This window comes from Canis lupus, chromosome 12, assembly GCF_048164855.1.
Source record: "Canis lupus baileyi chromosome 12, mCanLup2.hap1, whole genome shotgun sequence".
NCBI lineage: Eukaryota > Metazoa > Chordata > Mammalia > Carnivora > Canidae > Canis > Canis lupus.
The window spans coordinates 13,825,382-13,839,347 of record NC_132849.1 but is presented as its reverse complement, the minus strand read 5'-3'; the positions used below and the strand labels follow the sequence as shown (position 1 = coordinate 13,839,347).

The 13,966-nt window shown below is 48.6% G+C and overlaps 1 protein-coding gene across 23 annotated transcripts in view; it reads right to left on the bottom strand.

Annotated features, from left to right (window-relative positions):
• The window catches only part of DYSF (dysferlin), a 216,916-nt gene that overhangs the window by 146,267 nt on the left and 56,683 nt on the right, over window positions 1-13,966 (bottom strand). For 11 of the 23 annotated variants that reach the window (XM_072769771.1, XM_072769783.1, XM_072769778.1 and 8 more), the window contains exons 5-12: window positions 12,388-12,502; window positions 11,065-11,157; window positions 10,495-10,706; window positions 7,719-7,847; window positions 7,222-7,284; window positions 6,335-6,385; window positions 4,875-4,905; window positions 4,172-4,287 (exon numbers count right to left, since the gene is read on the bottom strand). In XM_072769771.1, the coding sequence (XP_072625872.1) occupies window positions 4,172-4,287; window positions 4,875-4,905; window positions 6,335-6,385; window positions 7,222-7,284; window positions 7,719-7,847; window positions 10,495-10,706; window positions 11,065-11,157; window positions 12,388-12,502 (810 nt within the window). The remainder of the gene's footprint in view (window positions 1-4,171; window positions 4,288-4,874; window positions 4,906-6,334; window positions 6,386-7,221; window positions 7,285-7,718; window positions 7,848-10,494; window positions 10,707-11,064; window positions 11,158-12,387; window positions 12,503-13,966) is intronic. The other 12 variants (XM_072769780.1, XM_072769785.1, XM_072769792.1 and 9 more) reach the window with 3 other exon arrangements.

The window sequence follows — 13,966 nt, the reverse complement described above, 5'->3', positions numbered from 1 at the left end:
ATGATGGGAACTGGAGCAACCATCGCGAACCATGAGATGGGAGCTGCATGATGATGACTATAGGACAAAGACCAGGAGCCTGGGTCTCTGGTCATCGTGGGAGCACTATGCCAGTTCTGAACTGCCTCCCCAGGCATTTAGGAGGGAAAGAAGCACACCTCTATCCTTCTTAATGCCTATGATTCAGGGTATCTTTGAACCTATATCTTAATTCACACAGTGGCCCAGGGGAGATATGAGGGGAGCAAGACCTTGGACTCTCGTCTTGGGATGGGAGAGAGAAGCATGCTCTGAGGTGGTCACACCAACAAGACTGACCAACCACTTGCATGTGAACTGACTGATGTGGGATTGAGGAATGAGGGATGAAATCAGGCCTCTGGCCATGAAGACTGAGTACATAATGGTGCCATCTCCTAAGATGTCACCTACCCCAGGATGGGTGCAGTTGTGAGAAGCACACAGCAGGTGATCCTGGGTTTTCACATGTGAAACTAGAGGGGCCTGATGGGCGCATTAATGTGGCTTTATTACAGAGCAACTGAAACTGAGTGTCTGGAGCTCTGAAGAGCCAAGCTGGACATGAACGATTTAGGGGTCTCAGATGGACAGAGATGGACTCCTTGAAAGTGAGGGTCAAGGACACAGCAAAGAGGCAAGGGAGGGAATTTTACTCGGCCACTGAATTTGAAGGATCCATATTTTTAAGAAAGAGAAAAAGACTTGAGAGAATCACCAATGCTAAGGGAGAAGAGAGTTTAAAATAAGTCATGGGCTCTGGAATCAAATACTATGGAGGAAAGGAGCAGATTAATAGCAGAAAAGAGCCCCTGAGGTTAGCCATGGTAACCCTCCATCCAGCATATGGTTTCAGGGAAGGAAGGTGGCAGGAATCCTAGTGAAGAGGAGGAGGAATGAGCAGCTGGTAGAGGAGTAGGGAAGAGCAACCCGGCACACTCCCTGAAGAAGTTGGTCATGCCTGGAAGCAGCCTGCAAGCAGCTTGGAGAACGGTGGGAGAAATGGGGGACGTGGACAAAGATGTTTGAAGGTGGGGAAATCTTGAGCCTGGTACAGATCCAAGGGTAGAAGAGAAGACACCAGGAAGGCAGAGGGAACAAGATGGCGGAGGATTCAAGCACATGACAAAGGAGGCAGGAAGATGGGGAAGGGAGGGAAGACAACTGAAGTCAGGAATGAGGATCAAGGGAGCTCCAAGGGTTTACATCATTCACCACTGTGCAGCTCTGCCTAAGGAGACAGAGGTTGGGGCTTAGGAAAGACAGCAAAGTTTAGAAACAGCCACTGTGGAGAATGGGATAAGGAGTAAACCACAACCAAGTCAAAGAAGACGTTGATAGCACCCATGTTCATCTAGCCAGCACTTCCAGGTGACTTCTGTCACCAAAACGGACCAAGGAGTGGTGTAGACAGTGGGGGACAGTGGGTTTATGAGGTGTGGCAGGAAACCCCTAGTATGGAACCAGTAAGCACATGGTGAGAGCTGTGATGGAGAATGGGGTTCAGGCTGGAGAGTGGCAGAAGGGCACTGATGGGCTGGGCAAACAGAGGGATCGGGGGGCTGTAACACCAGGAAAGAAGGATTGTCATTCAGCTGGGGCGACAGAGAAAAAAGGCAAAGAGTGGTGGAGAGAGGGATTTCTGAGCTCAGGGCCTTAAAGGAAAAAAATCAGATGTTGGTGGCTCATCAGTGAGGATGTGTCACACCTCAGGACAATGGCAAAGATGAGAATCTGCAAGCAGGGATGCCCCTGGACAGCTCTGTCTATGCCAGGGGTAGGTAACAGCCCAGAAGAGGGGAAAACAACCAGCGATGCAGCCTTTGAAGGAGGAGGCAGTGCTGATGCTGGGAAGAGCTGCTGGCTGGGAGGCTGCAGAGGAAACCAGAGATGGCTGCTCCTCCCACTCCAGAACCCATGGAGAGTCGGACCAGAAAGTAGGGGCTTTTTTCTGAGTTGGTTTCAAAAGAAGTGGTTTCATCAGGAAAAAGCAAGGTTCCAATTAACAGGAAGAGGAGAAATAAATGTTTTAGGAAAAGATAATAGACTCAGAAATGCCATGAGAAGGAGCAAGATGGCACAATGTCTCGGAAAGACATGCTACAGAAGGACAGGACCGGACTGTATGGAATGAGAGAGATGGACAGGTGCCTTTGGGTGGGGCTCGTCCACTGGAGCTCCATCAGCCCCCTGCACAGCATAGAACCCTGGGTTCTCCATCCCCTAACCCTCTCCACTGTGGAGACCTTGTCATCAGTCTGCTATTCCTGACATCATCATAGAACTTTCCCTCTGCCTCTCACTGCTCTGTTCTCCTGGAGATCTGCATTCCCCACTATTGCCTCTCCCTCTCCTCTTGGCTATCACAGGCTGGGAAGAGAAGGCCACACCTTGCACCTGCACCCACCATCACTCCACCATGTCTTTTATCCAGAAGGCCCATCACCCACATGTGCCACTCTGTCCCCTAGTTCTCATTCTACCATCCACCAAGCCGAGGACACATGCTCACCTTTCCTTGATGACTTCAGTACCTGCCTCACCACTTGCCTGTTTGAGTTCCAATTCTCCCATAAGATAATCAATATCTATGTGGTCAAGTCATTCACCAACATGGTCCCCTTCCTCCACCAACAGCACCTTAATCTCCCCTGCCCTTCGGCTGTTAGAGGCATGGTCATATCTCAAATCTCCAGCCACTCAGAGCCTTTCCTCTAGCAAAACCTTGACCACTAAAACCCGTCTCTGAATATAGCTTGCCAACCTATTGGCCTGCTCCAACCTCCCACTCAGAGCGGGGCTCCCAACATAGCCTGGCACACTGGAGGTGCTCAATAAATGTGCATTCCCCAGCCCTTTGCTATTCTCTGTCCCCCTCATCAGCGCAAAGCCTTGCACTCCTGCATCCTGCCCACCCAGCACCACCAGCCATGTCCCAATGCCCAGGCTATCTCATTCTTGTGCTTCCACTAGTCCTGCCCTGTGCACGCCCAACACCTCTGCCATCCATCCTCCTGCTTCCAGGCCACCGAGTATCATGAGGCTCTACCACAAAGCTGCCAACCCAGGGTGGGCACTGCACTCAGGTAGGCTCAGAAATCTTTGTTTACCTGGAAGTAACTTTTCATTCCTCTCCCACAACTATTCCAAACCTTCTCTCTTTTTGCCAAACATACAAAGATGCCAATACCTCCCCAACTCTGCACACCTTTCTCATCATTCTTCCCATCTCCAACTTGAACTTGACTTACTGGTGTGTAAAGATGATAATGGTATATTCTCAGGTGATAAAATTCAGGTTGGAGTAGAATATAGAGAATGATCCCATTTTTGCAAAAAAGAAAAATATACAACAGATCAGTAGTTGCCAGAGGTGGGGGAAAGGGGACAGGAGGAAGGGAGTCAATGTGTACAAACCTCCAGTTAGCAGATAAGTAAGCCATGAGGATGTAATATACAGCATGGAGACTCAAGTTAATAATAGTCTATTGTATGTTTGAAAGTTACTGAAGAGAACAGATCTTAAGAGTTCTCATCACAAGAAAAAAATATTTTTGAAACCACAAAAGGTGATGGATGTTAACTACACTTACTGTGATGATCATTTCACAATATATATACAAATAAAGAATCGTGATGTTGTATGCCTGAAACTAATATAATGTTATATGTCAATTATATCTCAGTTTTAAAAAGTAATAAAAAAAATAGATGGGGCGCCTGGGTGGCACAGTAGGTTAAACATCCAACTCTTGGTTTTGGCCCAGGTCGTGATCCCAGGGTCATGAGATCCCCTCGTTGGGCTCCATGCTCACAAAGAGTTAGCTTGAGATTCTCTCTCCCTCTCCCTCTGCCCCTCCCACCCATGCACTCTCTCTCTCTCTAAAATATACCAATTTTTTTCAAAGTAGAAAAATACATATGTACATCCTCCTGGGAGGATATGCAGCAAGATAGGAATCACAGCTGTCTCTGAATGGTAGAATTATGAGTGATTCATTTTTTATTTATATTTTTGCACGTGGTCTACATTTCTCATAATTAGCATGTATTTTTTTTTTAGATCAGAATAACTCAAGTTGTGTTTTTGTTTGTTTGGTGCCTCTCCTACCAATTGGAGGAGCCATGAGGAGGACCTAGGCAATATACTCACAGGTGCTTCATCTCCGGGCCCCAGCACATAAAGGCTTGCTTTCAGGTAACCTCTGGCCCCAACAGAGAAGTCATCAGGGTTGGAGAGTAGCAGCCACTTCCTCAGATAAGCATGTCCTAAGAGAAACAACATCCATTGGTGATGGCCAAATTGGAAGGACCCAAGTCTGCAACCACATCCAAGAGCCTGAGGCCGACTTTATTTGAGTCAAGATGAGGGATTTATTCACAGGAACATGGAGGCCAGACTTTGAATGTTCATTTCAAGTCAGAAATGTCAACAGAGGCACCTATAAGAAGCTGCCAAAGCCAGATCCCAGGCCATTTATCTCCCTCTCAGGAAGTGACCAGACCAAAAAAGAAGCCACAGTGTGGAGAAATCCTAGACTTGTTATCAAAATGGCCCACCCCTGTAGGAGGTGACCTCATCTCCAACAGCCCTTGCTTGGGGCCTTCCAGATCTAGCATCCCTGACTGAGCCAGCTGGGACCCACGTGAAGGTTTGATCTCTCTGAGGGCCTGGTTTACTTGGAAGATGAAAGCCTGCCTTCTCTTCATTTCTGCAGCTCTCATCTCCAGGATGACTCTGCCTCTAAATTCCAAAACCCTCAAGGAAGAAAGGTGGTTGTCCCAAATAGCTGTCCCTTACAGCCTCCAGAACCAAAATGCAAGGATATGGTCAAGGTGATGAGGACGTGACTCACGGGGCTCTCTGTAGATGGTACCCACATCCATCTGAAATCAAACCAAGAAACACAAATCAAACTCTTGCTCCTGGAGGGTTAGATGAAGTATGGTGCATTATGCTATCACATTAAAAATCATGCTCTGAAGACCATTTGGAGACATGAGGAAATGTTCATCAGCTGACATTACATGGAAAAAAGAGCACAATACATTTTTATCAAAGTTTGGTAAGATATTTCTATGCATAGGAAAGAAAGAGCAAAAGAAACAACAAAAGGATAACTGTGCTATCTCTGGCTGGTAGATTTAGGTGGTAGATTTACTTTATTAGTTTTTCTTTCCTGTATTTCATAATTTTCCATATAAAATCATAGATCAGTGAGATGTGCATGGCGGCCACTGGAAGTACATGACAACTCTGTACTTTCCATTCTATTTTGCTATGAACCTAAAACTAATCTAAAAAGAATTTTTTTTTGATCGTGGATTACTTTTGTAATTACAAAAAAAGAAAATAATTTTCTACCCTAACCTCTGGGTTCTCAGAACAAAAATATGCTTCAAAGATTAGAGACTCAAGACATAGAACTGCATTTATTACAGAATGACTCAGGTTCAATCCCATTGTTTTTAAAACTGCTTCTCCAGGAAAATTGACTTCATTTTCTATATTGGACTACCTCCCATAGAAGGAGCCATATTTTATTTGGATAGCAAGGGGAGGTTAAAATAAGCCTGTACCCCTTCTTTCCAGTTGATAAAGGCCTGAAGATTCAGAAACAAGAAAATCAGTGAGAATTGCATTAAAACACCATTCGTGAAGGTCTCCATTGCTAGTTGTCTTTGCATTCTGAGACTTGGTGATGCCTCCCTGAGAGCTGTGTCCTACTTAGTCCTTGGTTCTCTGCAGTGCACTCCTCGTTTCTGCACTGTTGGGGGACAAATGGGGGGTCAGGCTCCCCCATTTCCCCTGCATCCCACCCTGATCCCCCCAGACTCCAATCCCAAGCCAGCTTGAGGGTGCATGCAGGGCACAGAGCTGGCCCAAGTCAGAATCAGGAAGAGGGTCACCTCACCACCAATTTCATGCTGTCTTCCCAGAGGTAAGGACAAATAAGAATCATAAGTAAGAAGCTCAACACCCCCTGTTAAACACATGGGAAGAGATTTCCCTCTCCGTCCTTTCTTTCAGATCATTTACCTGAGAAATCTCCCGGTGCATTTCCTGTCATGTGCATCACCTTCTGGATTGATATTTATTCGATAATAAAAGTCTGTTCTTTGTCTATGACCTTTGTGGAGAGGATTTCTGACTTCAGAGAAGATTTTGTCTTTTTTTGTTTAACTATATTTCCCCAACACAGACCAGAAAGGAATAGGACCCCTAAAGCACCAGCTTCTGCACATTATACACAGAGCCTCCACTAACATGAATTAGCAAGAACTAACTGCCTTCAAAGAAAATAAAATAAGTTACCCGGAATTCCCCAATGAGAGCATCTGTCCTGAGAGAACGGGAGTCTACGACCTGCAGGGGATGGGGGAGGGAAATAAATTAAAACTCTCATTTACAAGTAAATGTTGGCCCAGACAGGACCCAACACAACATCTCTTCCCTCCCAAACAGTAACAGCCAACACTTACATAGAGCGATTGCTCTGTTCCAGAGATTGTTCTGAGCAATGTTTAACACTCACATGAACCCCATAAATAGGGACGAGTATCGTCCCCATTTTACAGATGAAGGAACAAAGGTACAGAGAGACTACAGGACTTATACAGAATCCACAACCCCTAAAAGGCAAGGCAGGACCAGAGCCCAGACAGTGGCTCCAGAGCCCACACCTTCAACAACTAAACTATACTGCTGGGGCACCTGGGTGGCTCAGTGGTTGAGTGTCTGCCTTCGGCTCAGGGCGTGATCCTGGAGTCCTGGGATCAAGTCCCACATCCAGCTCCCTACGTGGAGCCTGCTTCTCCCTCTGCCTGTGTCTCTGCCTCTCTCTGTGTGTGTCTCTCATGAATAAATAAATAAAAATATTTTTTTCAAAAAAAAAAAAAAAGAATGATTTCAGGACCCTGACCTGTGGCCCCTGTGAGGGTGTTGGGCAGTGGAGGTTCCCCGCTTGGTTGTTGCCTCCATCTGAGCTGCCAATGATATTTCTGTGACCAGCAGAGCTTGCCGGTGAGCTGCTCCACATCACCGGTGCCCTGGGTCGTATGGCTTCTTTCTCATGCTCACACGCACAACAGGTACGTACACACACACACACACACGCTGACATGCACACATACACACATGCACGGTGACATATGTATGAGTGAACATGTAACCCACAGAAAATGCTGACTGCTGAGACGTACCGTGATAAAGATGGGCTCATCAAACAGCTCCGAAGGAGAGTCAAACACATTGAAGAAAAGAGTCTGTGGTTCAGGGCCAAAGGGAAACAAATGAGTGCCTGCTGCCCCCAGGGACTGAGGAGAGGGTCAACCACCACCCCCAGCCTTCAGGTCTGTTCACACAGAAGTGTGGACTGAGGTCTACCCAGTGAGCTCTGGGGATTCCACAAGTTCTGGGGTATCCCACCCTTAACCTCATGGAAGTTGTCATCGCAGGGACAGGGTGGGTGGCTGGGCCTACAGCATGTCAGAGATGGGGAGCTCTGGGAGCCCAAGGCAGGAATAAGAGCTAGAACTCTTCCTCCACATCCTCAGATAACCTACTCAGGACCCAGCACATCTCTGTGTCAACAGAGTTAACACTCTACAAAAACCAAATGGGCTGTGGGATATCTGCTGTGCACTCTCAATTTGTAAGGGCCACCGTGGTCCTAGTCCTAAGAGCCAGCACCTCCTACCTCGTTAAATAGTGGGCTGTTTCCCTTGTGGATCCGTGTCCTCTTGGTCTGCCCAGCAGCAGTGACCTTGATCACAGGCTTGATATTCACCCCTGGCAGCTGGCGCCCCTCGATCACTTGCACTCTGATCTGAAAGCCAAGAGGAGGAATGAGTGGGACGAAGAGGGTAAGCAGTCAGGCCCCAGGAGAGTTGGAAATCTCAGGGGCCATTCTCACTGCTGGCTTCTGGGGAAGGGCATGAACAAGTTATGAGGAAGAGCATTACAGAAACAGTCGTATTTTCCTACCAAGGTCCCTTGCATCTATAAAATTCCATAATTCCATGCAAGAGCTGTCATGCTGCCCCAAGCAAGCTCCCAGCATCAAATTCCAGGCTTGGGCCAAGGACCCAGATCCCAGATCATTTCATGCGGCTGTTGGCACAAGGCCTCCCTCAAGACCCCTTGACACCAACACATCTAGGTGGCCTAGACATTCTTCACTGACAGTCCCCTCAGAGGCTGACCTTCTATAGAGAAGTGACCCTACTTTGTGCTTTATGAGATACAATGTTCTCTCATGTTCTGAGAAATAAATTGAGAGTTTTATCCACTAAACTTTAAGTAAAGAAAGTTTTCGGGAATATCTGTGCTTCCAAATTGAGGCAAAATGTTTATTTTTTTTTAAGATTTTATTTATTTATTCATGAGAGAGAGAGAGAGAGAGGCAGAGACACAGGCAGAGGGAGAAGCAGGCTCCATGCAGGGAGCCCGACGTGGGACTCGATCCTGGGTCTCCAGGATCACACCCTGGACTGAAGGCGGCGCTAAACCGCTGAGCCACCCAGGCTGCCCCAAGGCAAAATATTTTAAAACCTGAGATTTTAAAATATTAGGACAATTTTCATAGAAAAATAAGATGTTTACTGGTTTTAAGTTTAATCAGAGGTGATTTATTGATGGATCGATCAACACTCTTTTTAAAAGCCATACTATAGAAAAATATATTATTAATAACAATGGGAAGGTAGATCCATGTTTTTATTCTCTTCATTTTCCTGTATTTTATAAATTTTTTACAATAAACCTATATTAATATTCAAAGGAGGAAAAAGGCAGTAAGTACTTGAATTGAGACTAAACTAAAAACAATAATGTGAGAATTTTGTCTCTCAGGCAAATACACAGTGGTTACAGCTAGAACTTTTGCTTAAATTACCACAATTTAGGACTAAAATGTATTTTTATAATTTGTTACACTTAGTGAAAAGCTAAGTTTCCTGTTTTTAATTTTAAAAGTACTTCTGAAGAGCTCAATATCACTAAATGCAATTCCACCAACATGGGAAATTTCATAGAAAAGAAAAAGAATAAGCAAAGGACCAAAATAAAATACAAATAAAATGGGATGGATTTTGGATTCAAATATGCCAAAGGGTTAGGGCGCCTGGGTGGCTCAGGTGGTTAAGCATCCAACTCTCAGTTTTGGTTCAGGTCTGTGATCTTGGGGCCAGACGATTAATCCCGGCATCAAGCTTCATCTCAGCGTGGAATCTACTTGAGATTCTGTCTCCTTCTCCCTCTGCCCTCCCCCTGCTCACACACACGTGCTCTCTCTCTCTGTCTCAAATAAATAAACCTTTTAAAAAATAAAATATGCCAAAGGGTTAATATTAACAGTTTTATTCTGTGAAGAGCTTGAACAAATTCAAATTCTATGTGGCCTTCCAAAGAATCCATGGCTATAAGGAAGGGAATGGATCAAGAAAGAAAAGAGAGCCAGACAGAGCTTAGATTTCGGGATCTTGTTAAAACGCAGATTCTGACTCACAGAGTTGGCGGTCTATGTTCCCAGCCGGTTTCCAGGTACTGCTTCTGCTGCTGGTCGAAGGACCACACTATGAGTAGCAAAAAGCTAGCTGGCCAGATAAACCCCAGTTGGAAACCGCATAACAAATGTAAAGATATGCTGAATCTCTGCAGTGCGCCCCTGCCAAATTTTTTTTTTAAAGATTTCATTTATTTATTCATGAGAGACACAGAGAGAGAGAGAGAGAGAGAGAGGCAGAGACACAGGCAGAGGGAGAAGCAGGCTCCACGCAGGGCGCCCGACGCAGGACTCGATCCCGGGTGTCCAGGATCATACCCTGGGCTGATGGTGGCGCTAAACCGCTGAGCCACTGGGGCTGCCCCCTCCCCCTGCCAACTTTTTATTTATTGTTTTTTAAGATTTTATTTATTTATTCATAAGAGACACACACAGAGAGAGGCAGAGATACAGGCAGAGGGAGAAGCAGGCTCCATGCAGGGAGCCCGATGCGGGACTCGATCCTGGTACTTGATCCTGGGACTCAATCCTGGGACTCTAGGATCATGCCCTAGGCCGAAGGCAGGCGCTAAACCGCTGAGCCACCCAGGGATCCCCACCCTACCCCCAACTTTTTAAAGAACTAAACCAGGGCCTGCTCATTCTTCATCTTCCCCCAGGGGTCCAGGGAAACCCCAGACTCCAGCCTAGGAGAGCCCTTAGGACCTGCCCCAGGCTGGACAGACATTAGCTAAAAGAAAAGACTGTGGGGATCCCTGGGTGGCGCAGCGGTTTAGCGCCTGCCTTTGGCCCAGGGCGCAATCCTGGAGACCCAGGATCGAATCCCACGTCGGGCTCCCGGTGCATGGAGCCTGCTTCTCCCTCTGCCTATGTCTCTGCCTCGCTCTCTCTCTCTGTGACTATCATAAATAAATAAAAATTAAAAAAAAAAAAAAAAGAAAAGACTGTGGTCAGAGAGTCAGCCCATTACCTGGAAGTCCTGCGGTTTGTCGGACAGCAGCTTTCTGGCTGCGGGAGCACTTCTTTTCCTCTTGCTCCCAGGGTGGTAGGGGGGCAGATGGGAAGGTGGCTTCCTCGGGGTGGTGGGAGCCCCAGGGCCTGGGACGCCACTCTGATCCAGTAATGGCTCTCCCTCGTCTCCAGTGAGCCCCTGGTCCTCAGTGTCCTCCTCTCCTCCTGTGTCTGGGCAGAAAGGGTGCTAGTAAGGGCTGGTCCCTCTGGTCCCGAGCCCAGGACCCTGCCCAGCCAATGGAGGAGCCAAAGGGCTTGGGCGCCAAGCTCTACCACCCATCTCCCCTCCTGTCAGTGAGCTGGGATGGATAAGGGAGAAAGAAGAAGAGCTTCCAACAGCTGAAACGTGAGGGCAGTCTGTCCAGTTAGTCAACAGGAAGGAAACAGAATGGCCCTAGCCCTCCCCACCACGTCTGCTGGATCAGCCCCTCTGGCCACCTCGCCCCACGCTCATGACCTGACAGATGGCAGCGACAAGCCTGTTACAGGTGGAAGGATCAGGATCGGGGTAGCCTGACCCGCGTCTCACCCGTGGGGGCCAGCCACTTCTTTCCAGAGTATCTTGTATCCACGGTGCTGTCACTGAGCAGGGACCAAGTCTCAGCCCGGCTCTGTCCCCCACCTGGCACATGGGCAAGGGCACAGCCCCAGGAGGGGAGGAGGGAGCGGGTGAGGGTAGCCAACCTAGGGCATCCCCACCCCAAGCCTGCTCTCCCTACCTGCCCCAGCCTGGTACAAAATTGGAACAGTTCCCATGTCTGTCAGAGACTGTCCCTTCTCACCAACTTGCTAGGAAGGACTGGGAATTTGTCACTTTGGGGATCCTTGCTTGAGTGGCCCGAACCCTAACTCTGACAGACCCACCTCCAAGGTGGTCCCAGAGCACACGGACCCCTCACCCTCCTCACTCTGTCACCCGAAGCACCCCTTCTTTCTGCCCACTGCCTGCCCTCCCCAGCAACCCATGCCCCAGTCCAGTTTGACCTCTCTATGACCAAGCTCAGCCAGCGTGGAGCTCCAAGATGCCTGGGCAGGCCAGGCTTAGGGTACACCCCCACCAGGGGCTGCTCGGGTGTTAATGCCGTGTTTGCCTCTAGCTCCCTCCATGGGGAGAGAAACTGCAGACTCTTTCCCATGGCCGAGTCCCCGCCTGGTCCATCTGTGCAGCTTCCTGCACATTCCAGCAGGCTGGGCCACATGGGGTCTCACCAGCCCTCATACTGGCACACCAAGCACCCTGGGCGGGATCCTTCTGTGACAAGGCCAGCAGAGGCAAGTGAAGAGAACTGAGGCAACCTTGGAACTTGCCAACTCAGCCTGCTCATTTCACAAATGATAGACTATTGGCCCCGAGAGGGAAAGCGGCCAGCCCAAAGTCACACAGCTACCTGGTACCAACGTCAAGAAAGGAACTCATGTCCCCTGCCATTGGCCCAAGGCTCTTTCAAGGAAAACCCAGTTCTTTTGTCACGTGCCATCACCAAAGGTGTACTAAGTGCCAAAGCAGGGAAGCATCCACCTCTGAGGAGCAGGACAGGCTCCACCCCAGCACAGACATGCCCTCCATAGCTCCCACCCATGGAGAGAGCACAGTGCAGAGCAGCAGCCTGCAAAGGGCCCCTCCCTAGGAGGGCTTCCTCATGCTCATTCTAGTAGCACTCTCTCTGCAGGGCAGAAGGCAGCTCTCAGGACTCCCCACCCACTGGTGTCCTCTCTTCCCTGGGCCTGGGCAGCCCCCAGCCTGGGGAAGGCAGCAGAGGCTGGCCGAAGCCTCACTAAGGCGTCCCACACCCAGACTCAAGCACTGCTGCTGGACTTCTTCCCGGGGGCCCTGCCAGGGTAGGCTCCTCACCGGCCCCCATATCCATGTCAGGCAGAGTCGGGGAGGGTTCCAGAGATGCAGCAGGTGGGAACAGGGGCACGGCTCCAGGGAGTGGAGTGTAGGACACCTGCAGGACCAGCGAGGCCTGGAAGAGATGGGGGTAGAGGGCAGCAGGTTAGTACACTGGCCTCGGACCACCACCGGCCAGCATCCTTCCAGTCCCTTTTACTCCTTCACCAAAGAAAATGGCTCTGACAGGGGTCAGGTTTGCAGGCAGCTGGGGCAAAGCCACCCCCAGGGGCCTATCAGCATGGTCAGGTGGTCCAAAGCACAGAATCTGGAGTCAGCTTCCACCACTCAGAAGCCGAGCAATGTTGGCCAAGCCCGATAACCTCCCCATGCCTCCCTTCCCTCACCGGTAAAATGAGGGTGCTAACAGCAATAGTACCTTCCTCGTAGGGTCAAGTGGGGATTAAATGAGCTGATAAAGCACATCATAAACTTTTATAAATGGATCAGCAATTCAACCTCTCCTGCAGGATTTTAAACCCTCAGCCTAGGCCTTTCTTCGGGAAAAAGCCCCCTGGCCCCTCTGTTTAGCTGTGGGGCCCTCCCCTGCTTCTCCACAGGCAGCTCAGCCTTGCTCTGCTCAGGTGCCAGCTACCTCTGAGAGAGTCCCAGGGTGCTGATCACCTTTCTGAGCCCTCTTCCCTCCCAGAAGCACCCCTGTCCCCCACCTCAACCTCAGCTGTTCCAGCTTTGACCAGCCAAGAGGACAGTGACTAGTCACTCCATTCTCATGGACCAGGAAAGCCTGCTCTGTGTTTTCACCCCACGGATGCACCGCCCTCCAAAAAGACCTACAGTGTTCAAAGGGCCCCTCAGCAGGCTCTCCAGCCTTCTAGCTCCTAGACCAGTGGGGGTCTGGCCCAGCCTTCCCTGGTGCCATAGGTTCAGCAGGCCTCCTGGGGCAGCCTTTTTATGGATCAAAATAATATGTTCTATTTAAGAAAGTTTAGAGTGTACAGAATCCTTGAGGAAAAAAAAATAATGCAGGGTGCCTGGGTTGCTCAGTTGGTTAAGCAACAGACTCCTGGTTTCAGCTCAGGCCATTATCTCACAGGTCATGATCTCATGGGTGTTGAGATCAAGCCCTGCATAGGGCTCAATGCTCAGCAGGGAGTCTGCTTGAGATTCTCTCCCTCTCCCTCATCCCTCACTCACTCGCACACTTATGCACACTCTCTCAAATAAATAAATTCTTAAAAAAGAAAGAAAAAAGAAAATACAAGAGAAAACAAATTTCCATAATTCTACCTTCATTCACATTTTGATATAATTCTCTCCAATCTTTTTAAAATGCTTTTATATTTTACTTATGTTAGTAAGCATTTCCCAGGTTTTGACAAATCCTTTATAAAGATAATTAGCTGGGTTTTTTTTTTAAGATTTTATTTATTTATTCATGAGAGAGTCAGAGACACAGGCAGAGGGAGAAGCAGACTCCATGCAAGGGGCCCAATGCGGGACTCAATCCAGGGTCTCCGGAATCACATCCTGGGCTGAAGGCAGCGCTAAACCACTGAGCCACCCAGGCTGCCCAAAGATA